The following is a 27,267-nucleotide window of genomic DNA, read 5'->3' as shown; positions in this document are numbered from 1 at the left end:
AAAAAACTGAGAGGCAGGTCCGGATATTTGGAGGGTACGGCCCAGATCCGGGTCAGGATCCGTTCAGTAGTCTTATCACAGTTGGAAAGAAGCTGTTAACAAATTTGGCTGTACGAGTCTTCAAGCTCCTGAGCCTTCTCCCGGAGGGAAGAGGGACGAAAAGTGTGTTGGCTGGGTGAGTCGTGTCCTTGATTATCCTGGCAGCACTGCTCCTGCAGCGTGCGGTGTAAAGTGAGTCCACAGACGGAAGATTGGTTTGTGTGATGTGCTGTGCCATGTTCACGATCTTCTGCAGCTTCTTTCAGTCTTGGACAGGACAACTTCCATACCAGGTTGTGATGCACCCTAGAAGAATGCTTTCTACGGTGCACCTATAAAAATTTTAGGGGACAGGCCAAATTTCTTTAGTTTTCTCAGGAAGTAAAGGCGCTGGTGGGCCTTCTTGGCAGTGAACTCTGATTGTTTGGACCAAGTCAGGTCATTTGTGATATTGGCCCCGAGGAACTTAAAGCTTTTGACCTGTTCCACTTGCGCACCACCGATTGAAATTGAGTTGTGTGGTCCGCTACTCCTTCTGAAGTCAACAACCAATTCCTCCGTCTTGCTGACGTTGAGGGATAGGTTATTGTCTTCGCACCATGCCACCAGGTTCTTAATTTCCTCTCTGTACTCAAACTCATCATTACCCGAGATACGGCCTACAATTGTTGTGTCATCAGCAAACTTATATATTGACTTTGATGGAAACTTGGTTACACAATCATTTACACAATCACTTTGATACACTCAGCAAACATTCCAGCTAGCTCGCTTGCACAGGCCCAGAGAACCCGTCATGGGACGCCATCTGGGCCCGTCGACTTCCTTGGATTTATCTTCAGGAAGGCCCTTCTGACGTCCTCCTCGGTGACGATGAATCTCGATGCCACCAGGTCTGGTTCATCCAGAGGGAGTGGGACGCTCCTCTTCTGTTCAAATTTTGTGTAGAATACATTAAGTTCATCAAGAAGAGAAGCGCCACAGTTGTTGATATTCCCAGCCTTTTCTTTGCACCCAGTGATCTCATTTAGACCCTGCCATAGTCTACTGGCATCCCTTTGGTTAGCCTGGACTTCCAACTTGGCTCGATATTGCCTCTTGGCGCCCTTAATGGCTTTCCGGTGTTCACACCTGGATTCCATGTAGCGACTGGTATCCCCGGACCTAAAAGCCGCAGCTCCAGCCTTTAAAAGGGACTTGACCTCATAATTCATCCAAGGTTTCCAGTTAGGGAATACCCAGATCGTATTGCAAGACACACAGTCCTCCGTACATTTCCAAATAAAGTCTGTGACAGCAGAGGCATACTCATCGAGGTTAGCTGCCGAGTCCTTGAATACTAACCAGTCCACCGATTCAAAACAGTCATGGAGGACCTCCGTTTCCTCCGTCCAACGCGACACTACTTTTGACACCGTGACCTCCCGCTTCAGTTTCTGTTTGTAAGCCGGGAGAAAGAGTACGGCCTGATGGTCCGATTTTCTGAAGTGAGGTCGTGGGATGGAACGGTAGGCATCCTTGATTGCTGTGTAGCGGTGGTCAAGTATATTTGGGCCTCTTGTGGGGCAGGAGACATGTTGGTATAACTTTGGCAGCGCCTTTCTGAGGTTGGCCTGGTTAAAGTCCCCAGCTGTAATGATTAAAGCCTCCAGATACCTGGTCTCAAGTTCACTGATGTTGGCATACAGCATGTTCAGAGCACACTCCACGTTCACCTGGGGGGGGGGAATGTAGACCACTGTCAGTATGACTGAGGTGAATTCCCATGGCAGATAGTAGGGACGACACTTCACTGACACGTGTTCCAGTTCCGGGCTGCAGGAGTTTGTCAGTGCCACTGTGTCCGAGCACCACGCAGTGTTGATCAGTAGGCAGACACCACCTCCTCTCGTCTTGCCTGAAGACGCCGTACGGTCCATCCGATGGATTGAAAATCCCTCCGGTCGGATGGCACAGTCGGGGGTGGCAGGGGAGAGCCAGGCCTCGGTGAAACAGAATACATAGCAGTTCTGCATCTCCCTGCAGTAGGTGAGTCTCTCTTTAAGATCATCCACCTTGTTCTCTATGGCTTGCACATTAGCTAGTCGGATGATGGGCACAGTGACCCTGAAGCCCCTCAGCTTCAATCTGACCAGCAACCCAGCTCTTTTCCCACGCTTCCTCGGTAAATAGTGCATCTTTCCAAGTTTCCATCGATGCAGTGTGTTGTTGTCAGCTCTTTGAGGTAGGTGGATGCATCCCATGGGAATCGATCGGTGGGTTGCGTTGTCGTGCGCTCCGGATCGGGCCGAGTAATGGGGGAGGCTCCACTGCCACTGCCAGCTGCCAGGGGCCCGGGCTGTCGATTGGGTCGGGCCCCGAAGCCGACACTTAATCCCGGATGGCCGGGCTTCTTGCTGAAACAAGTCCTTAAGCCGAGTCACGGTTGCGGAGGCCTCCGCTCCAGCTGGGCCTCGGGCTTGATTTCCTAGGTTGGCGGCGGAGGCCTCACTTCCGGCAGCTATGGATGGCCACCAACGGGGCTTTACGGTGGTCACTCTGGAGAAGCGTCTGGGTCCAGGTGCGGTCCGTATTTTAAGAAGCAGTTCTGGCGCGGTGGTCTCCAGCTGGGTCAGTAGCTTCGCCAGGGTGTTGTCGATCTTGATCTTGCTAAATTGGAGGTTTAGAAGGGTTTCTCGGGTATAGGTTAGTGGAGAGGGCAGGAATGTAGTAGGAAGAACTGTTATTAAAAAATGAAACATAAACAGAAATTGCTTAAAATAGTCAGTATGTCAGGCAGCGTCATGCAAAGAGAAAGGGAGTTAATGCTTTAGGTCAAAGAACCCTCATGTTTCCAGCAACTTCTGATTGCCACATCTACAGTTTTTTTTGGTTTTCCTTTATTAACCATTTTTTATATAAGTGAAGTATGTATTGTACTCAGTTGCGGGCACACAGTTTAAGAAAGATGTGAAGACTTTAATAAGGATGTAGAATATATTTACTGGAATGATCACAGGAAAGAAGATAGGATGGAGAACCTTATATTCTTGGAACAGAGAAAATTGAGGGAATCTCATGTTTAAAATCATTAAGGTATGGGCAAGGAGAAACTGGTCTATTGGTGGTAGGGTCAAAATCTATAGATTGACGGTAAATGATGAAGTATCAAAAAAAACTGAAGAAAGTATAGTCATGGTGTCATTGAAAAGTACAGCACAGAAACTGGCCCTTCAGCCCATCTAGTCAGTGCCAAACTAATTTAAATTGTCCAGTCCTATCGAACTGCACTTGGACTTGCAAAGCCTTCATAGGTTCAAAAGTTCCAAAGGTTCATTTTATTGTCAAGTATGCAAGTTCCATAACCCTGCCATTCACGTACCTATCCAAAGATAAATGGTGATATCGAGCTCAAGTGCGCCATTTGCTCTGGCAGCTCGTTTCACATTGTCACGACCCTCTGAGTGAAGAAGTTTCCCCTCATGTTTCCTTTAAACTTTCAAACTTGTACCCTTAACCTACTGTATGACTTCTAGCTGTAACTCCAGCCAATCTCAGTGGAAAAACCTTGCTTATGTATACCCCTCATAATTTCATATGTCTCTATCAAATCTCCGCTTAATCTTCTATATTCCAAGGAATAAAGTTTTAACCAAAACAATCTTTCCATATTACTTGGGTTCATCAATCCCAGCAACCTCCTTGTAAACCTCACATGGTCTTCAACTTAACGTTCCATCTCCTGTAGTCAACAGTTTGATTTATGAAGGCCAGTGTGCCAAAAGCCTTCTTTACGACCCTATCTACCTGTGCCACCACCACTTTCAATGAATGATGGACTTGTATTCCCAGATCTCTTTGTTCTATCACACTCCTCAGTGCCCTACTGTTCATTGTGTAAGACCTACTTTGGTTGGTCCTATGAAAGTACAACAAATTGTAGTTGTCTGAATTAAATTCCATCCGCCATTTTTCAACCTATTTTTCCAGCTGATGCATATCCGTTTGCAAGAAATAGTAGCCTTTCTCACTGTCCGCTTCACCCCCAATCTTGCTGTCATCTGCAGATTTGCTCTTCCAGTAGCCACATTACCAACCAGATCAGAATCAGAACCAGGTTTATTATCACTGCATGTGTCGTGAAATTTGTTAACTTAGCAGCAGCAGTTCAATGTAATACATGATAATACAGAAGAAATAAATAAATCAATTACAGTATATGTATATTAGAATAGATTAAAAATATGCAAAAACAGGAATAATATATATTAAAAAAGTGAGGTAGTGTTCACGAGTTCAATGTACATTTAGAAATCGGGTGGCAGAAGGGAAGAAGTTGTTTCTGAATCGCTGAGTGTGTGCCTTCAGGCTGCTCTACCACCTACCTGATGGTAACAATGAGAAAAGGGCATGTCCTGGGTGCTGGGGGCCCTTAATAATAGATGCTGCCTTTCTGAGACACTGCTCTTGGAAGATGTCCTGGGTACTTTGTAGGCTAGTGCCATCATGGAGCCAACTAAATTTACAAACCTCTGCAGTTTCTTTCAGTCCTGTGCAGTAGCCTCCCCATTCCAGACAGTGATGTAGCCTGTCAGAGTGCTCTCCACAGATGAGCCTCTATAGAATATCTAGTAAAGTGTTTGAGTGTTTTTCTTGACATACCAAATCTCTGCAAACTCCTAATGAAGTATATTCGCTGTCTTATCTTCTTTATAGCTGTATTGATGTATTGGGACCAGGTTAGATTCTCAGAGACCTTGACACCCAGGAACTTGAAACTGCTCACTCTCTCCACTTCTGATCCTTCTATGATGATTGGTATTTGTTCCTTTGTCTTACCCTTCCTGAGTCCACAATCAGCTCTTTAGTCTTACTGACGTTGAGTGCAAAGTTGTTTTTCTGCGACACTACTCCATTAGTTGGTATATCTCGCTCCTGTACGCCCTCTGATCTCCATCTGAGATTCTGCCAACAATGGTTGTATCATCAGCAAATTTATAGATGGTATTTGAGCCATGCCTAGCCACATAGTCATGTGTATATAGAGAGTCGAGCAGTGGGCTAAGCACACACCCCTGAGGTGTATCAGTGTTGATTGTCAGCGAGGAGGAGATATTATCACCAATCTGCACAGATTGTTGTCTTCCAGTTAGGAAGTCAAGGATCCATTTGCAGAGGAGGTACATAGGCCCAGGTTCTGTAACTTATCAATCAGGATCGTGGGAATGATGGTGTTAAATGCTGAGCTATAGTCGATGAACAGCATCCTGACAAAGGTGTTTGTATTGTCCGGGTGGACTAAGGCCGTGTGAAGAGCCATTGAGCTTGCATCTGCCGTTGACCTGATGTGGTGATAGGTTAATTGCAGTGGGTCCAGGTCCTTGCTGAGGCAGGAGTTCAGTCCAGTTATGACTAACCTCTCAAAGCATCTTGTCACTGTAGATGTGAGTGCTACTGGGCGATAGTCATTAAGGCAGCTCACATTATTCTTTTTAGGCACTGGTATAATTGTTGCCTTTTTGAAGCAAATGGGAATTCCTGCCCATAGCAGTGAGAGGCTGAAGGTGTCCTTGAATACACCCGCCATTTGGTTGGCACAAGTTTTCAGAGCCTTACCAGATACTCCATCGAGACCTTCTGCCTTGTGAGGGTCTTTTAAGACAGCCTAACATCGGCTTCCAAGACAGAGATCACAGGGTCATGAGGTGCATTCGTAGTTATATTCTCCCTTTCCAAGTGGGCACAGAAGGCATTGAGTACATCTGGTAGTGAAGCATCTCTTCCATTCATGCTATTGGGTTTCGCTTTGGTATAGATGACAAACAACAATGGACCCAGCACTCCACTAGTCACAGGCCTCCAGTCAGAGAGGGAAACATCTCTGGTTTCTCCAAAGCCAATGTCTCATCCAATTTACTTGCTTATCTTGAATACCAAGCAACTGAAACTTCTTGATCAACATCCCATGTCGGATGTTGTCAAATGCCTTGCTAAATTCCATGTAGGCAACATGCACTGCTTTGCCTTCATCAATTTTCCTGGTAACTCTCTTAAAAAAACTCTATAAATAGTTTGGTTGGACATGACATACCATGTTCAAAGCCATTCTGACTATCCCTAATCAGCCCATGTCTATCCAAATACTCATATATCTGGTCCCTTAGAATACCTTCCAATAATACTCAAGACAGCAAACACCTTCTTCTCTGTAATCTGTATAGGGTCTCTGACCTTGCTATTGTTTTGCTTCACTTCTATAGACTCTTATGTCTGTCTTTTGTGTAAATATAAATACAAAACATCAATTTAAGATCTCCCCATTCCTTTTGGCACCATGTATAGAGTGCCATTCTGATCTTCCAGAGGGCCAATTTTGTCCCTTGTTCTTAAGGTATCTGTAGAATCCCTTAGAAGCAACCTTATACTTTGTTTTAGCCCCCCTATTTTCTTTCTTAAGTGTTCTTTTGCATTTCTTATACTCATAAGCACCTCTCGTTCCTACCTGCTAATACCCTAATGCACCTCCATTTCTTCTTAATCAGGGCCTCAGTATCTCTTGATAAGTCTGTTATCTTTACCTTTTATTCTAACTGGCACGTACAAGCTTTTTACTCTCAAATTTCACTTTTGAAGGCTTCCACTTAGCCAGAGTACACCTTTGCCAGAGAACAGTCTGATCCCAATCCACACTTGCTAGATCCTTTCTGATACCATAAAATTAGCCTTCCTCCAATTTAGAAACTCAAACTGCAGACCAGACCTACCTTTCTCCATACCTATAACTGAGGGTATTATGATCACTTGGTGCAAAGTGTTCCCCTACACAAAGTTCTGTCTCTTGTCCTGTCTCATTCCCTAATTGGAGATCAAGTGTCACACACTGTCTTATTGGGACTTCTTTGTACTGATTAAGGAAACTTTCCTGAACACTTTTGACAAATTCTATCCCATTAGTCCTTTTACAGTGTGGGAGTCCCAGTCAATATGCAGAAAGTTAAAATCACCTACTATAACAACATTATGTTTTTTGAAACAGTCTGCAATTTTTCTACAAATTTGTTCCTCCTAAATCTGGCAGTCTGTAGGGTGTTATGTAACATAGCCCCACTAACATGGTCATACCATTCTTACTCCTCAGTTCCACCCATAATGCCTCACTAGATGAATTCTCCAGTTTGTCTTGACTGAGGGCTGTCATGACATTTTCCTTAACTAATAATGCCACCCCTCCTCCTTTAATCCCTTACACTGTGTCGTGTCTAAAACAGCAGAACCCTGGAATACTGAGCTGCCAGTTCTGCCCCTCCTGCAACCAAGTTTCCCTAATGGCCACAATATCATAATTCCATGTATTGATCCATGCCCTGAGCTCATCTGCCTTTCCAACAACACTCCTTGCATTGAAATTAATGCAGCTCTTTATATATTTTTATATATGAAGTGAGTGCGAAGGTTTGGAATGCACCATTGGGTTAAAGTGTGGGTGGTGGAGTCAGCTTCAATAATGTCATTTAAAGGGAATTAATTATTTAACTACTTCAAAATAAGTATTTGCCAGGTTAAGGGGAGGGGTCAAGGGACTAGCTGAACTGAAATTGCATGTTTGGATTTGCTGAAATGTATCCGAGATTCTGCAAAGCTTCGAGAGTTTGAACTCTGCACTTTTCTAATGCATTCTTTCAGTTTGAGAGTAGTTAAATATGCCTTTTGGATATTTGAAAGTTTTTGCTAAGTTACTTGCTGCTGACCCCCCAGCTTCTGATGTGCTGTTTTTAAATGTGGCATTTGTATGATTAATCCAGTTGAGTTTCTGAATGATGGTGACTCAGGATATTGATGGTGGGTGATTTGATGATAGTAATTTTGTTGAATTATGCCATAGGTGATGGTCACATCTTTGTACTTGTATGGTTTATTGCTTGTCACTTATCAGCATCTATGAGAATGTTGTTATGACAGAATCATACAGTGTAGATATGTGTAGACCTCATTGCCCACCATGTCCATGCTGATCATCAAGTACCTTTCTATTCTATTGTCATTTACCAGTGTTTTGTCTGTATCCTTCTCTGTATTGATGGTTCAGTTGCTTATCCAGATATTTCTTAAATGCTGTGAGTGTAGCTGCCATTTCCACTCACTCAGGTAGTGCACTGCAGATTCAAGCCACCTGCTGGGTGTAAAAGCTTTTGCTTGTGTCCCCTTTTACCCCTTAACTTAAACCTATGCCATTAAGTTTTAGACACCTCTCCAAGGAGAAAAGAATTCTTAACATCTACTGTTTTGTTGTTCCTCCATAACTTGTGTATATGTCTATCAGATCTCCCTCAGCCTCCAAACAACAAGGAAACACACAGCTCATTCTCGTAAATGAAACACAGTCACCATCCAAGTGAATCTCCTCTGGTTGCCACACTGTTCAAATGCTTTGTTGCTGTCAAGGGCAGTTGGTTAGATTTTATTTCTGGAACTTAGCTTTTTTTGCTCATTTGTAGGCAAAGTCTGGTGCACAATTTATCAGCACTGCAGCCAGGATAATCAAGTCCCATAATCTTTGCTGTATTCAGTTTCCTCAGGCATTTCCTGATAGATAGATAGATACTTTATTGATCCCAAAGGAAATTACAGTGTCAATTAGCATTACAAGTGCACAGATATACTGTAAATATTAGAAGAGAAGTAGAAAGAATAAAAAATAAGTTACCATAAACAGCTAATGGCCAAGGGTAAGAATGATTTCACATAACTCTCTTTAGAGCAGCACAGTTTAGATTAGATTAGATTCAACTTTATTGTCATCGTGCCGAGTACAGATACAAAGCCAATGAAATGCATTTAACATTTGACCAGAAATACAAAGAATAGTGTTATTTACAAAATAACTGTGAATTAAAAAAGTGCTACAGCACACAAATATAAAAGTACTGAGACAGTACAATACGGATGCAATACTGCTTAGTGCTGTGATGGGAGGTCAGCAGTGTCACAGCCTCAGGGAAGAAGCTCTTCCTGTGCCTGCTGGTGCGGGAGCGGAGGCTCCTGTAGCACCTACCGGATGGGAGGAGAGTAGAAAGTCCATGGTTAGGGTGAGACGCATCCTTGATAATGCTTTTCGCTCTGCCCAGGCAGTGTTTATGGTAGATGTTCTCAATGGTGGGCAATTGGGTGCCGATAATCCACTGGGCAGTTTTCACCACACGCTGGAGTGTTTTGCGGTCCGATATGGGACAATTGCCATACCACACTGAGATGCAGTTGGTGAGTATGCTCTCAATGGTACAGCGGTAAAAAGTCTGTCAGTATCCTGGGACAGAAGTGAGCTTTCTTGATGCTCCACAGGAAATAAAGGTGCTGTTGTGCCTTTTTGATCAGGATGGAGGAGTTCAGGGACCAAGAGAGAGCCTCGGAAATGTGGACACCAAGGAATTTGAAGCTTGATACATGCTCCACTACAGTTCTGTTGATGTAGATGGGGACGTGAGTGTGACTCCTGGCATGCCTGAAGTCCACAATGATCTCCTTGGTCTTCTGGGTGTTAAGGGCCAGATTGTTGTCGGCACACCACGCAGCCAGGTGCTGAACCTCGTCCCTGTAGGCCGTCTCATCATCCCCTCTGATCAGACCAACCGCTGTGGTGTCGTCTGTGAACTTAATTATGGAGTTAGAACCATGTACAGGAATGCACTCATAGGTGAAAAGGGAGTACAGAAGAGGGCTCAGGACACAGCCTTGAGGCACGCTGGTGTTCAGGGTGAGAGTGGAGGAGGAGAGGTTGTCTAACTTAACTGATTGGGGTCTGTTAGTCAGAAAGTCCAAGGTCCAATTGCAGAGGGATGAGCTGATACTAAGCTGGTGAAGTTTGGCGATCAGCTTGGAGGGGATCATAGTATTGAATGCCGAACTAAAGTCAATGAACAGCATTCTGACGTAAGAGTTGGGGCTGTCCAGGTGGGTCAGGGCAGAGTGAAGTGCTATGGAGATGGCATCCTCTGTTGACCTGTTGGTGTGATAGGCAAATTGATGGGGGTCCAGGGTAGGGGGCAGACAGGGTTTCAGATTTGATAGAACCAGTCTCTCAAAGCACTTTGCAATGATGGGGGTGAGTGCAACTGGATGGAAGTCATTCAGGCCCGTGGCAGTGGAATGCTTCGGCACTGGCACGATGGTGGCGATCTTGAAGCTTGTGAGGACAACAGTTGTCTTAATCTATTACTAAAAGTGCTCCTCTGATCAGCCAAGGTGTCATGCAGAGGGTGAGAAACATTGTCCAGAATTGCCAGGATTTTCCACAGGGTCCTTTGTTCCACCACAGCCTCCAGTGTGTCCAGTATGACTCCTATAACAGAGCCAGGCTTTCTAACCAGTTTATTAAGCCTGTTGATGCCATTGCCCCAGCACACCATCGCATAGAAGATTATACTGGTGACAACAGACTAGTAGAACATGTGAAGGAGAGGCCTACATATTCCAAAGGACCTCAGTCCCCTCTGGAAATAGAGGTGACTCTGGCCCTTCTTGTACACAGCCTCTGTGTTGGTGCTCCACTCAAGTCTGTCATCCAGGTGCACCCCCAGGTACTTGTAGGTCCTCGCCACATTCATATATTCACCATCAATAGTAACAAGGAGCAATGCCGGCTTAGTCTTCCTAAAGTCCATGACAATCTCCTTTGTCTTACTAATGTTGAGTTGAAGATATATAATGTTGAGCAGAGAGATAGTAAGTGAATTGAATTGACCGAAGAATGGCTTTGGTGACCTCAGAGAAAGGCTGAGATGAATTATCCACTTATCATTTCCGGCTGGAAGTTACAAATACTTTAGCTTTGTCTTTGACATACAAATAGTGGGCTATGCCTTTGTTGAGGATATGAGCACACATTTAGTCCCATGCAAACCACATCTCATTTTTAAGGATACTTGGCCATGCTCTGTTATGCCTTGATGCACACACGATTATACATGTACACTTGCTTGTTAATGCAAATATCTAATCGGCCAATCATGTGGCTGCAACTCAATGTATAAATGTGTACAGGCATAATCAAGAGGTTCAATTGTTGTTCAGACCAAACATCAGAATGGAGAAGAAATGTGATCGAAGTGACTCTGACTGTAGAGTGATTGTTAGTGCCAGACAGGGTGGTTTGAGTATCTCAGATAATGATCTCCTAGGATCCAGAGTTTACAGAGATTAGTGCGAAAAATGAAAAAAAAATCCAGTGAGCAGCAGTCCTGTGGGCAAAAATGCCTTATTGATGAGACCGGTCAGAAGAGAATGACCAGACTGGTTCAAGCTGACAAGAAGTTGACAGTAACTCAAATACTGTTGTGTTACAACAGTGATGTTCAGAAGAGCATCTCTGAATACACAACATGTCAAACCTTGAAGTGGTGGGCTACGGTAGCAGAAGATCACAAACAGACACTCAGTAGCCACTTTATTAGGTACAAGAGGTAATAGTAGAATGGTAATATACCACAATTGCAGATCACAGTGAAATGTAGTTCCACTGTTCCTAATGGTTATGATTTCCTAGTTTTAAATTATCTTTAAATTATTGCATTTTTTAAGAGGTGACCAAGAAGACAGATGAAAGGCTTTAGCAAAGCCTTTGATAAGGTATCACTTAGTAGGCTGGGATGGCAAAATTGCATGTGATCCAGGGTGCTAGCCAATTGGATACGATATTGGCTCGGTGGTAGAGGGTGGTGGGAGATGGTGGATTTTCAGACTGAAAGCCCATGAACAGTGGTGTGCCAGCAGTGTTGGGTTCACTCTTGTACATCATTTATATTAATGATTTGGATGAAAGTGCAAGTGGCAAGGTTAGTAAGTTTCTGGTTGATACTAAAATTGGTGCTATTGTGGACAGTAAAGAAATGTGTGTAAGGTTACAATTATATCCTTCCTATAGCAAAGCAACCACACCTGTAGATATTACTAAGTTGCCTATCAATATCCTGTTCTACTGTAACACGACATTCCAGACCCTGTATGCTATAACTTCATAATGAAGTCAAGCATACCAAACATCTTCTGCATCATCTGGGCCAGTGGGCTAAGGAATGGCAGAAGATGTTTAATTCAGATAAATGCTGGGTGTTTGTATTTGGATAAGATAAACCAGGACAGGACTGCACTGTAAATGGTAGGGCCCTGGGGATTGTTGCAGAACAGAAAAACCTAGCAGTTCAGGAACATACAATACTGTGCAAAAGTCTTAGGCACATGTAAAGAAAGTCTGCAAGGTGAAGATGCTTTCAAAAATAAGGAAAAGAAAAGCTTCCGAGTATGTAAACAATACTATAAAGAGCGGTAAACTGTAAAAACACTAAATCAAGTCAATATTTGTTGTGACCATTCTTTGCCTTTAAGTTTGCATCAATTCTCTTAGGTATACTATTGTGCAGTTTTATAAGAAAGTTGCCTGGTAAGTTGTTCCAAGCATTTTGGAGAACTTGCCACAGTTCTTCTGCAAACTTTGGCTGTTTCACTTGCTTCTGTCTCTCCAGATAGTCCAGACAACCAAGATGATATTGAGATCAAAGCCATACCAGCTGAAAGAAGATAAAAATATAGGGTGTCTAACTAAGACTTTTACACCGTACTGCAGTTCCTTGAAAATGGTAACACAGGTGTTGCAGAAGGTGTTCTGAAGATATTGCATACAGGGTTTGGGATGTTGTGTTACAGCGGTACAGGATGTTGTTAAGCAACGTAGTAATGTCTACAGGTCTGGTTGCTTTGCTATAGGAAGGATACATTTGCTGATGATACAACCATTGTTGGTAGAATCTCAGATGGAGACGAGAGGGCGTACAGGAGCGAGATATGCCAACTAGTGAAGTAATGTTGCAGGAACAACCTGGCACTCAACGTCAGTAAAACGAAAGAGCTGATTGTGGACTTCAGGAAGGGTAAGACGAAGGAACACATACCAATCCTCACAGAGGGATCAGAAGTGGAGAGAGTGAGCAGCCTCAAGTTCCTGGGTATCAAGATGTCTGAGAACCTAACCTAGCCCCAACGCATCAATGCAGCTATAAAGAAGGCAAGATGGCAACTGTACTTCATTAGGAGTTTGCAGAGATTTGATATGTCAACAAGAACACTCAAAAACATCTATAGATGTTCTGTAGAGGCTCGTCGGTGGACAGCATTCTGACAGGTTGCATCACTGTTGGATATGGGGATTTGGGGGCTACTGCACAGGACCGAAAGAAGCTGCAGAGGGTCCTAAATTTAGTTGGCTCCATCTTGGAGACCAGCCGACAAAGTACCCAGGACTTCTTCAAGGAGTGATGTCTCAGGAAGGCAGTGTCTATTATTAAGGATGCCCAGCACCCAGAGCATGCCCTTCTCTCACTGTTACCATCAGGTAGGAGGTACAGAAGCCTGAAGGCACCCACTCAGCGATTCAGAAACAGCATCTTCCCCTCTGCCACCCGATTCCTAAATGGGCATTGAACCCATGAAAACTACCTCACTTTTTTATTATATATTATTTCTGTGTTTGCATGATTTTTAATCTATTAAATATACATATACGGTAAATAATTAATTTACTTCTATATTATGTATTGCATTGAATTACTGCTGCTAAGTTAACAAATTTCTTGACACATGCCGGTGATAATACATCCGATTCTGATTCTAATTTACCTGCAGAAGGAAGGGTGCTCATTGATATAGATGGTAGCTTGTTTCCATGCTGTAACTCTTTGATTCTACTTTGCAACTCTTTCTTCCAGCTTTTCCCAATTTAGATGGAAATCTTCAGATATTCACAAGAAGGACTTTATTGGGTGTAACTGGTCTCGTGCTTTTTAATGCTATGTAGACCCTCCGGTTTTGTTCTTTTTGTGATTTGATGTGGCAGTGTGATTTAACTGAATGCACTGATGACCATTAAGAGGGCAATTAAGTTCAAGGAAATTTTTTTAGAAATCCAAATGAAGTCACAAGATGGTGATTGAGTTGGACAAATAAAAGAAAGGAATGTCTATTAGTACAAATGTGTACACTTTAGGTTTAACAAAATAACTGTTATAACTAATTAGTCTGAAATGGCCTTAGTGCTGTTGAAGAGCTGGAAGATTTTTGAGTGATAAGTTCATAGCATATTAATAGAAGCACTTAAGATTGACAAGAGTAACATTGAACTAATAGAAATGTATCCTAAAATGCATAGAATACAAAACAGAGAGGGAACGATGAGGTAATTTCAATCTTGAATGCTGCATTCTGTATGAGAATTAGAGAGGGTGCAACACAATGTACCTGTTCTTAGGAAATAGAGATCTGAAGAAAGGCTTGAGACATTTTTCTTTCATTCATATCATGGGTAATAATGATTTTTTAAAAATTATGGGTAAAGTTGAATTGGGCTGTTTCTATTGGTTGGGAGCAATGGAGATATGGTTAAATGAGACGTTTAAAACGTAGAGAGGCATAATTTCTTCACTTAGATTGGGCATGTATTTCATGTATTTCACCTCCAAGGTTAATGCTTGAGGAAGAAACTGTGTCACCCTTAAGGATTAATCTTAATTTATATCTTACTGGGATTGAAGGAATATATAGAACATCGAATAGTACAGCACAGTACAGGCCCTTCGGCCCAGAATGTTGTGCTGACCCTCAAACCCTGCCTCCCATATAAGCCCCCACCTTAAATTCCTCCATATACCTGTCTAGTAGTCTCTTAAACTTCACTAGTGTATCTGCCTCCACCATTGACTCAGGCAGTGCATTCCACGCACCAACCACTCTCTGAGTAAAAAACCTTCCTCTAATAACCCCCTTGAACTTCCCACCCCTTACCTTAAAGCCATGTCCTCTTGTATTGAGCAGTGGTGCCCTGGGGAAGAGGCGCTGGCTATCCACTCTATCTATTCCTCTTATTATCTTGTACACCTCTATCATGTCTCCTCTCATCCTCCTTCTCTCCAAAGAGTAAAGCCCTAGCTCCCTTAATCTCTGATCATAATGCATACTTTCTAAACCAGGCAGCATCCTGATAAATCTCCTCTGTACCCTTTCCAATGCTTCCACATCCTTCCTATAGTGAAGTGACCAGAACTGGACACAGTACTCCAAGTGTGGCCTAACCAGAGTTTTATAGAGCTGCATCATTACATCGCGACTCTTAAACTCTATCCATCGACTTATGAAAGCTAACACCCCATAAGCTTTCTTAACTACCCTATCCACCTGTGAGGCAACTTTCAGGGATCTGTGGACATGTACCCCGAGATCCCTCTGCTCCTCCACACTACCAAGTATCCTGCCATTTACTTTGTACTCTGCCTTGGAGTTTGTCCTTCCAAAGTGTACCACCTCACACTTCTCCGGGCTGAACTCCATCTGCCACTTCTCAGCCCACTTCTGCATCCTATCAATGTCTCTCTGCAATCTTTGACAATCCTCTACTCTACCTACAACACCACCAACCTTTGTGTCGTCTGCAAGCTTGCCAACCCACCCTTCCACCCCCACATCCAGGTCGTTAATAAAAATCACGAAAAGTAGAGGTCCCAGAACAGATCCTTGTGGGACACCACTAGTCACAATCCTCCAATCTGAATGTACTCCCTCCACCACCACCCTCTGCCTTCTGCAGGCAAGCCAATTCTGAATCCACCTGGCCAAACTTCCCTGGATCCCATGCCTTCTAACTTTCTGAATAAGCCTACCATGTGAAACCTTGTCGAATGCCTACTAAAATCCATGTAGATCACATCCACTGCACTACCCTCATCTATATGCCTGGTCAGCTCCTCAGAGAACTCTATGAAGAGTTTGAGTGAGTGTGATTAGAACCATTTGATAGTGTGGAGAGAAAAATATGGATTATGGACTGATTGAGCTTGTAATTTCTGTGTATCATTTAAAATTGGTAAATTATTACCATCACATATACTGGGGTACAATGAAAAACTTCATTTTGCTTGCTATCAATATACAGGAGATTATTTCAACACATCTGTAATTTGAGGTAGTACAAGGGATGACAATAGCAGAATGCAGAATATAGTGTTACAACTACAGAGAAAGTGCAGAGCAGGCAGACAATAAGGTGCAAGGCCATAATGAGGTATATTGTAAGGTCAAGAAGCCATTTTTATACTATTTAATACTCCTTTATCAGCAGGGTAGAAACTGTCCTTGAGCCTAGTGATATACGCTTTGAAGCTTATTGACCCTTTTTCGTGATGGGAGAGGGGAGAAGAGAGAATGCCTGGGATGGGTGGGGTCTTTGAATGCATTAGAACATACACAAAATGCCGGAGGAACTCAGCAGGTCAGACGACATCTATGGAAAAGAATTAACAGTTGACATTTCAGGCTGAGACCCTTCAGGACTGCAGAATACATTGGCTGCTTTACTGAAGTAATGAGAATTGAAGGTTTTAGAAAGATGTCGAGAACCACTAATTCTTCCTGTTAGTGAGCCACTGACAAAGTATCATAAATTATTGTCTTTATACGTTAAACATAGCTGGCCGGTGATGTTGTAGCATCAGCACTGGACTTTGAGGCAAATAGTCTGGAGCTTGAATCTGGCTGGCTCCTTGCATGCTTTCCAACCACGCTGGAAATGATGCCCGATGTGCCACAAGGCACGAAAAATGTTAAACAGTTTGAGAATTTGTGATAATTTGAGGAATAGTTGAGATAGAAACTAGTGCAACTTTTCAAAAATAAAATTAAAAGTAGGGCAGAAAGGTTCATTTTGGGTTCTTCTAGGAAAGAGCACAATTGGAATAGGTTAATGACTTCCTTCTGGGCTGTGAATATTTATGACGCAGTTGATGGAAGGTCTGATGAATTGAGGTAATTTAAATGGAAGTAAGACTGCATGTGTTTTTGTTTGGAATCATACTGGTATATAGCAGTCCAAGTCATTGGTGGATAATGCAAATCGATTCAATGGCTGTGCTACATTTCCTGCAGAGCAATCACCGGCAATATGGATGTAATTTTAACAACTTATTGTGCATTCTTGACTAAATATCTGTCTGCACAACTAGATTCTATTGTGGGGTTGGGGTGTGGGGTGGAAATACACAGCAGGTGAACAGGTAGGAACTTTGGCAGGGGATGCCAAAATGTGTCTCAGTGATCTTGTACTACCGAAGGGAAACACAATATATTTTGGTTCCTGTTCTTGTATATTAATATAATTAACTTGTCGCATGGCTGACTTTATTTCCTGCTCTTGCAGTTACATTGATTAATTGTGAAGTGAATGCAAAATGGCTACTGACAGCATTGAACTAACCGATCAAGTCATGAAGGACAGCTTTGCCAAGTTGCTGGATAGATATAAGAGTAAGGTGGTGGAAAATGCCAATCCAAAGCTCATCAAAAAGAAGATGACAAATCCTAAGGTATGACTAAAAGTGAGCAATTTTTCCTTGTGAAGAGAGAACATGTGATCTCCTCCCCTCTATCAGCTGAAAAAGTGACCTGTGTTGCCCCTTTACTGCTTGCTGTGTAGTGCACATCTTACTTGGGGATTCTCTAATGCTCCTGATGTCTAGATTTCTCTCCTGTGTTATGAATCTGACACCTCTGATGCTCCATTGTAACTCTGACTACTTTGTTAGATCCTGAATTCTGTGAATTTCAGCGCTCAAAAGTTCAAAATAAATTTATTATCTAAGTCTGTATATGTCACTGTATACTACTTTAAGAATCTGTGTATATAAATAAATAACGGATGGGGTACGATGGGAAGGTGGGGGATTATCGGAAGTTTGAGAAGTCAATGTGCATGCCATCAGGTTGGAGGCTACCCAGATGGAATATAAAGTGTTAACAACACATTCTTTTTCTCTCTCTCCTTTTTCTCCCTCTGTCGCCCTCACTATACCCCTTGCCCATCCTCTGGTTTTCTCTCCCCCTCCCTCTTTTCTTTCTCCCTAGGCTTCCTGTCCCATGATCCTCTCATATCCCTTTTGCCAATCACCTGTCCAGCTCTTGGCTCCATCCCTCCCCCTCCTGTCTTCTCCTATCATTTCAGATCTCCCCCTCCCCCTCCCACTTTCAAATCTCTTACTAGCTCTTCTTTCAGTTAGTCCTGATGAAGGGTCTCGGCCCGAAACGTCGATTGTTCCTCTTCCTAGAGATGCTACCTGACCTGCTGCGTTCACCAGCAACTTTTATGTGTGTTGCTAGATTTAAGGACTGGACAGCTAAAGGAATACCAGCTATTTGCAATATAATGAAAGAAGGAACACTGTTCAGTTTTGAAATGCTCAAAGAGAAACACTTATTAGAAAAACAAGACTTTTACCAGTATTTATAGATGCGACAGCATGTTAATAGGACGGTTAAAAATGTAACCAAGGCAAGTACATGTCTGATAGAGCTATTTAGAAAAGCATATAATTCAGACAGCGGTAGTAGAATAATTTCAAGCGTGTGTAACGGTTTGTCAAATCTTAAAACACATTCATCTTCATACATTAAAACAAAATGAGAGAAGGAAGGAGGGATAATAATATCTGAGGAAGACTGGACAATCATATGGAGGTATCAATGGAAGTGTACCAGTTCACAGAAATGGAGGGAGTTCAGGTGGAAAAACTTGATAAGATATTTTATTACACCGTCTCAAAAATCCCATTATGATAGTAACCTCCCTGTTTGCTGCAGAAATTGTGGAAATCAAAATGCAAACCATTATCGTATTTTCTGGGAATGCCCCGTTATCAAAGACTATTGCAGTGGGATACATAATGCCCTACAAGACATCTTTAAATGTGAAATACCCTTAGAGAGTAAGACCATATATTTTGGGTTTATACCTCAAGAATGGTTGAAAAGAGATAAATATTTAATGAATGTACTGCTGACGGCTGGTAGAAAGACCCTTATCAGGAAATGGTTATCACAGGAGAGCCCAACTTTAAAGGTATGGATGGAAATTACAATGGACATTTACAAAATGGAGAAGATAACAACATCTGTTAATCATAAGCTGGAACAATTTTATTCATACTGGAAAAAATGGTTTAACTACATAACACCTCATAGGCCTGATTTTATTCTCACAAGTCAATGAATGTGTTGTAAAAAATGATCACTCCCTACTCTGTACATAGTTTTCTTCTTTCGATTGTTCTTTCTTTCTTCTCCTTTCTATAAGTGTATACCTCAGATAAGTATTATGTGGAGATTTGTGAAAATATGATTATATGATACATATGTACAGTATCTGAAATACATCTTATGGAAATGTTTGATAATGAAATTCAATAAAAAATAATTTGCAAAAAAAAAGGAAAAGAGTACAGTTTATGTTTTGGGCCGATACCCTTCAGCAGACCCTTCTGAGTTCCTCCAGCATTTTGAGTGTGTTGCTTGGATTTTTGGCATCTGCAGATTTTCTGTTATTTATGATTTAATATCTCTAGGCTTAGTTTTATAAGTTTCATTGTTTCAAGAGTGCATGTTTTACTAGTTGCTAATAAAGGATCTAACACTGTTCTTTGACTTTTGAAACATCATTACTGGAGAGATTGGAGAGCGCATCATACAAGGATAACAATCCATAGGGGTTGCTAAAGGTGGCAATTGATTTGTTAGAGTTGGCTGCTGCATTTTCTGTCTCCCATTCTCCTTGTTCAATTATATATTCTTGTGTCCTCACTGATTTCCTCAGCTTGTGTCACACCCATTCCTGAATTGTAAAATTAGTATTGATCATTCTTCTTTAATTGCATTTGAGAAATTGCTAGCAAGCCATATCACTGAACTGCTGTAGTCCACATAATAGAAGAATTCCCATAATGGTGTTTGGTTGGTCTTCTGGCTGAGTTAGGCCATGAGATGACAAATGGTTAGAGATCAAAATTCTGAAGACTCTTCTAGACGCCTTTAGCTCCAGAGGCTTGCCTAATACTAATTCTTTCTCGATGGAGGGTATTAGTTCCCAATATTATTCAGTATTATTAGAATGTTCATCTATCTTCCACAATAAGATGCAAAACATCAATTTAACTCTTCTTTCCTAGACAATATGAAAGCAGACCCTTCCTCTCACTGGGTGCATCTTGTTCTGCGTAACTATTCTGCCAGCTCATTTTGTAAGGGGATTATGTTCACTTGGACCTCTTTCTTCCTTATATAATATTTACTCAGGGAAATGGCTTTTGCCATTCCTTGCTATTTTATTCTTGTAGTTGAGAAGAGAGTTTAACAGCCGAGCAGACGACAGAGGAAGATAACCTGCTTAATACGGGAAATTAGAACACTCTCCAACAGGTACAGAAGAAGCAGTGTAGAAGAGAGAGAAGGACTGAGGCAGTTGAGACAAGACCTGAGAAGGAAGCTTAAAGAACTTTGGAATGCGGAAAGGATAAGGAAGAACAGGCACGAGAAGAATAGGAAAAGGGCTGCTTTCATCAGGAACCCTTATCATTTTTCTGCAAGTGCGTTAGAAGGGGAAAGATCAGGCAAACTGGGGAAACCAAGAGAGGAAGTGGAGGTATACCTGCTGGAAATACACTCAGATAAAAGACGAGACCTGCCACTGGGGGAAAACAGCAGGATTGAGCCAGTGCAACAGCCACAGAAACCTCTAGACGAGAAAGAGCCAACACTGAAACAAGTAAGAGAAGTCGTCAAGAAGTTGAGGGCAGGTTCAACACCTGGGCCCAATGGGATCACATACAAAGTCTACAAGAAGGGCCCAAAGCTTCTCAAGAGGATGTGGAGGCTGATGAGAGTCATCTGGAGGAAGAGTCAGATACCACCTTGCTGGCAAGTGGCTGAAGGATGCTTTGTACTAAAAGAAGAAAACTCAACTGAGATCAAGCAATTCAGGACCATTTCCCTCCTCAACGTCGAAGGAAAAATCTCCTTCGCTGTTCTAGCAAGAAGGATGACATCATACATGGTAGAAAACCAATACATAGATATGGCAGTGCAAAAGGGAGAGATTCCTGGATTCCCAGGATGTGTGAAACGTACAAATGTTATATCCCGGCTGTTAAAGGAGGCCAAGGCAACCGAAGGGAACCTGACGGTTGTGTGGTTGGATTTAGCCAATGCCTATGGTACAGTGCCGCACAAGTTCATTGAGACAGCACTGAAACACTACCATATCCCAGAGAAGGTCACCAAGATCCTGGCAAGCTATTTCAAAGGGATTCACCTAAGATTCAGTGCGCAGAACTACATAACGTCATGGCAGCAAGTAGAGAAGGGTATTGTGGCTGGCTGCACTGTATCAGTAGTCCTCTTCGTCATGGCCATGAATCTACTTACAGAGGCTGGGAAAAGAGAGACCAGAGGTCCAAAGACAAGCACTAATGTCAGACAGTGAGCCGCCAAGCAGAGGATTTATGGATGACCTTATAATTATAACCACAATACATATCCAGACCAGATGGGTACTCCAGGCAATGGACAACACAGCCACATGGGCATGAATGAGATTTAAACCTGCCAAATCAAGGTGTTTGGTGATAAAGAAAGGCCAGCTTACCCAGAAGTTCACCTTGAAGATCCAGGGTGAAGAAATCCCATCTATCATAGGAAACCCCATCAAGTGCCTAGGGAAATAGTATGATGACAGCCTGAAGGATGTCAACAACAGCAGACGCCTGGAGCAACAAACAACAGAAAGGCTGGTAAAGATCGACAAATCAGGTTTAAAAGAAAGTTTAAGGCATGGATCTTCCAACATGGGCTCCTACCCAGAATAGTGTGGCCAATGATGCTGTACGACACCACCCTGTCAACGATCGAGGGCATGGAGAGCAAGATTAACCGGTATCTGAGAAGATGGTTAGGAGTACCGCAGTGCTTCTCTTCAACAGCAAGTCAGCCAAGCTCCGGTTGCCTCTCTCCTCAGTTGTAGAGGAATTTAAGGCAGGGAAAGCACGCCTCATCATGACCCTCAAAGACTCCAAGGTCAACAAGGTCAGTGAAGCAGGAGTCAAGATACAGACTGGGAGCAAATGGAAGGTGGCAGAAGAGAAGAAGCAGAGTCCCGACTTTGCCACAGAGACATTGTCGGACTAGTGTGTAAGGATGGACGAGGCCTAGGATGTGAGTCAACCATCCAGTGGAGGGAGGCCAACCCTGAGGACAGACAGCACTTGGTCCAGCAGGAGATAAGCAAGAAAGAGGAGGAGGCTAGATATGTGCGAGCAGTGGAGATGGGGAGTCCAAGGGACTTGGACAAAGTGGGAAACAGAACAGAGAGTGTTGACATAGGTGACATATGGAAATATACATCTTTCCAACTCCAGTTCTTACTGAGGGCTGTGTATGATGTATTACCAACTCCAACAAACCTGCGGAACTGGGGAATAATGGAAGACACAATTTGCCATCTGTGCCAGAAACCAGCCAACCTAGAGCATATTCTTTCTTCATGCCAGGTTGCCCTTTCCCAGGGACGGTACAGGTGGAGACACGACCAGGTTTTGAGAGCACTCGCCCACACTTTGGAGACAGAGAGGAAAAAGGACCACAAAAAGGACAGCCAACCAGACTTCATCAACTCCATTGGGACCAGGGAACATGTTGCAGCAACAAACAAGTTTTAGGACTGGCCATTGTTCGGCACGCCAAGGGTTCGGCCTGAGAGTCCAGCTCGAATTTGGAAGCCTAAGATTTCGGGGCTCTGGAGATGGGCGGATCGAGGGTCAGTGTCACGGCAGGAGACCCGTGTGTCGTCGGGGGAAATCGGAAAATCTACTGCTGTAGGCCCAAAGACCCGGGATCTTTACAATCTTCAAGCACAGAGCTTGAGAAAAGTGAACATGTCTTGATGAGGGTAATGCAGTGGAGGATACCTACATGAACTTTAGTGTTGTATTTGATAAGGTCTCTCATCATCATCATCATCAGGTGTTGTGCCCAGTTTGAGCTTAGACTGCCATGGCCCACACACTCCTGTTTCGGGTCAAGTGGATCAATTCATTGGTACTCATTTCCAATTCTCTGGCTGCTGTCTCCATCATCATTTGTCTTTGCCTTCCTCTTGCTTTCTTCCCTTCAATCTTTCCCATAATTACCGTGCATTCTAACTCCTCTTTCCTAATCACGTCCAATGAAGTTAGGTTGCCTTTTCATGATCTCATACATTATTTCTCTTTTTGTGTTTGCTCTGTTCATGACATCCCCGGTAGATATTCATTTCATCCATGATATTCTTTGCATCCTCCTCAAAAACCACATCTCTGCTGCTACAATTCATTTCCTCATGTTACTAGATATTGTCCAACATTCTGATCCATATAACATAACTGGATAAACGTAACATTTCAGTACTCTGAGGCGGATTGTCATGCCTAGTTTAGTATTGGTCAGTATACTTTTCATTCTCGTAAAGGTGTCTTTTGCCATCCCTATTCTTCTTTTGATGTCCAAGTCGCACCTGCCATCTGATGTCATCTAGCTTCCTAAGTAGCAAAAGTTCTGTACTTGTTTTATGTCTTCCCCGTTTATTCTCAGCCTGCAGATAGGATTCTCCTTCTTTTTGGATATCACCATATATTCTGTCTTTTTGCAATTGATAGATAGACCCATTTTTGCACTTTCTTCAACAATTATATCAATTAAGTTTTGTAGTTCTTCCTCCGTACCTGCAATTAACACAGTGTCATCTGCATATCTGAAATTATTGATGTTTTCACCGCCAACTTTGTCTTTTCTTTTCAAATCTTTTTATTGTTATATACAGGAAAAATAACATGAGTACATCGAAGTAACAACACTTACAATGCCTCAAAAAAAACATTATCTTAAAGATTGAAAAAAAATTTTGTGATAATAAAAAAAACCTACTAAGCAGAAAAGTGAGAAAAAAAAAGAACCCATTAGGTGTACAACCCCGGAGTCATGCGTCATATGAGAAGCTTCTAAAAATAAACATCAAACCACCAGCAAAAAAAGAAAATATACTAAAAAAAATTTACAATTAGATTGTGGAAAAATTATATTCCATCTTTTCTCAAAATCATATAAAGGTTCAAAGGTTCGACTTCTAATTTTCTCCAAACTAAGACATAGCATCACTTGAGAGAATCATTGTGACAAAGTGGGAGCTGATATATCCTTCCACTTCAACAAAATGGCCCTCCCAGCTATCAATGTAACAAATGCAATAACATTAGGTCAGGCACAGAAATACCATGAATATTTTGAGGAACTATTCCAAAGAGCACAGTTAATTTATTAGGTTGTAAATTAATTTTAAGTGCTTTAGAAATTGTTGAGAAAACTGACTTCCAGAACTGTTCCAATATAGAACAAGACCAAAACATATGTGTCAGTGTAGCTATCTCAGTTTTACATCTATCACAATGACTATCAACATTAGGAAAGATTTTAGAAAGTCTCTCCTTTGTCAAATGATAACGATGTACAATTTAAAATTGAATCAATGAACGGCTAGCACAAATTTAAGAAGAGTTAACCAACTTCAATATCCGCATCCAATCTTCCGTCATAAAAGTCAAATTAAGTTCTTTTTCCCAATTCTGTTTAATCTTAGATAAAGGACGCTTATCCCATTGTAATAATAAATTATAAATTCTTCTAATAGAACCCTTAATCAAAGGACCCATACTCATAATAGTATCTAACAGGTCAGCCTCCAATATGTACGGAAAATTACTTAAATATTTTTGTAAAAAATACCTAACTTGAAGGTATTGCAGAAAGTGTGAGTATGAACGAGAATATTTATCAATTAATTGTTCGAAAGACATCAATCAATCTTCTTTAAATAAATCCAAAAAAGAATTAATACCTTTATTTTTCCAAAGTAAAAAAAATGGATCACTCAAAGAAGGCTTAAAAAAGTAATTTCGGTAAATTAAACTACAAAGTTTAAATTTTTTAAGATGAAAAAAATTGCGGAACTGGAGCCAAATTTGTAAAGAATACTTAATCACAGGAAATAGGTTTAAATTAACAACTTTACCTAATTGCATAGGTAAAAGAGCTCCCAATAACGAGGTTAAATAAAACTGTTTTACAACTTTCAAGTCAGAGTTTTGCAATAATGTCTGAGATATGCGCCAAGGTGGGCGAGCAAGAATGATATCATCCAATTCAAAAGACAAACTCAGAGGCGCATGATCGGATATAGCAATAGCGTCATATTCGCAAGTTTTAACACTAGGCAAGAAGCGGGGATCGATTATAATATAATCGATCCTCGAATATTTTTTATAAACATGTAAGAAAAAAGAATATTCTCTATTATCGAGATGAAGATACCTCCACAAATCAATCAACCCAAAATCAATCAAAAAGGAATTAATAAATAACGCTTATCAACTTGGAAGTCGCTGATTGGTTGAGCTCTTATCAATCATAGGATTTAAACAGCAATTAAAATCCCCAACCATTATGAGCATATATTTATTTAAGTCAGGCAGTAAAGCAAATATCTTTTCAAAAAAAGAAGGATCATCTAAGTTAGGACCATACAAATTAACCAAAACAACTTTTCTGTTACGGATTGTTCCTTTAACAATTAAAAACCTACCATTAGAATAATATATTTATTCAATATCCTCTTGAATAAATATATTAGGTTTAATGAAAATAGACACGCCTTTTGTTTTACTCTGAGAAGTAGAGTGGAATTGCAAACCACTCCACCATCTAAAAAATCTATTTTGATCTTCCGGCCTGATATGTGTCTCTTGAGCAAAAATTATATCAGGTTGGAATTGGTTAATAATTTTAAAAGTCTTCTTTCGTTTAATAGGATGATTCCAACCACGTGCATTCCAACTTATATTAATCCGTTTGAACACCATACTATAATTTTATTCTATTTTATACATGCACAGAGCACATACCAATACAGGATGATCAAAGATGGCAGTGATGAAGAATACAACCAAATAAAAAACACGCACGCTCCGGAACCACCCAATGGGAAAAAACTCCTAACTCTAAACCCACCCACCCACACCCGGAAACCCGAAAGAGGCCAGCGATCTATGATAGAATTCAAAGCTGCTGACTGCTCGGCCTGTGTTTTCTTTCCCTCCCCCCCAGTTAGTAAAAAAGTATAGTGACCTTGTGTAAAAAGCAATAAAGTCTCAGCAAAAAAGGTATTTACATTCCATCGACTAATAAACAAGAAAGAACCAAAATAATGTTATCTCTTAGAGAGAAAAACCAGCGCCATGTTTAAGTTTAATATTAATTCCCTGAAAAAGCTTTAAATTCAATTATAAAATGTTATAATAAAACAGTAAAAAATATATAAAAAGCCCTATTAGTAGGAAAAAACTACCAATTAGCTGATTAAAAAAAAAGAAACAGACCAAATATCAAATTGAAGGAACAAATCGCCTTATCTTCTTCCCTCAGTCGTAGAATGTCCAGAGATCATTTAAACAGAGATACTTAAACCATAAATCTTTCTAAAGGAAAACCAGCAATATGCAATAAAGAACAACTCTCTGTCTTCTTTGATTAGTCTCTCAATGAAATATACAAGTGACCTTCAGAAATTTTCTTTCTAAAATGCGAATAATATACAAATAGCCAAACAGCCTTTCAGATGGATCATTCAACAGCGGCGTCAGTGACAGCGGCAGGTAAAGCCTGAACAAAATGCAGTGCAGCTTTTGGATCAAAAAAAGTACGAGGAGGAGAATTAGCAGGGAAAATTTTAATTCTTGTCGGGTACCTCAGAGATGGAAAAAGTTTTTTATCATATAACACACATCAAAGTTGCTGGTGAACGCAGCAGGCCAGGCAACATCTATAGGAAGAGGTACAGTCGACGTTTCAGGCCGAGACCCTTCGTCAGGACTAACTGAAGGAAGAGTGAGTAAGAGATTTGAAAGTTGGAGGGGGAGGGGGAGATCCAAAATGATAGGAGAAGACAGGAGGGAGAGGGATGGAGCCAAGAGCTGGACAGGTGATTGGCAAAAGGGATACGAGAGGATCATGGGACAGGAGGTCCGGGAAGAAGACAAGCGGGGGTGGGGAACCCAGAGGATGGGCAAGGGGTATATTCAGAGGGACAGAGGGAGAAAAAGGAGAGTGAGAGAAAGAATGTGTGTATAAAAATAAGTAACAGATGGGGTACGAGGGGGAGGTGGGGCATTAGTGGAAGTTAGAGAAGTCGATGTTCATGCCATCAGGTTGGAGGCTACCTAGACGGAATATAAGGTGTTATTCCTCCAACCTGAGTGTGGCTTCATCTTTACAGTAGAGGAGGCCGTGGATAGACATGTCAGAATGGGA

General features: G+C 41.7%; 1 protein-coding gene across 8 annotated transcripts in view; it reads left to right on the top strand.

The window, feature by feature from the left end:
* The window catches only part of hydin (HYDIN axonemal central pair apparatus protein), a 981,559-nt gene that overhangs the window by 13,667 nt on the left and 940,625 nt on the right, over window positions 1–27,267 (top strand). For all 8 annotated transcript variants that reach the window (XM_072279252.1, XM_072279251.1, XM_072279249.1 and 5 more), the window contains exon 2: window positions 17,249–17,414. In XM_072279252.1, coding sequence (XP_072135353.1) covers window positions 17,280–17,414 — 135 coding nt within the window. In that variant the 5' untranslated portion in view covers window positions 17,249–17,279. The remainder of the gene's footprint in view (window positions 1–17,248; window positions 17,415–27,267) is intronic.

This window comes from Mobula birostris, chromosome 15 (assembly GCF_030028105.1).
Source record: "Mobula birostris isolate sMobBir1 chromosome 15, sMobBir1.hap1, whole genome shotgun sequence".
Taxonomy (NCBI): Eukaryota; Metazoa; Chordata; class Chondrichthyes; order Myliobatiformes; family Myliobatidae; genus Mobula; species Mobula birostris.
The sequence above is the reverse complement of the archived record's forward strand: the minus strand, read 5'-3'. Positions and strand labels throughout refer to the sequence as shown.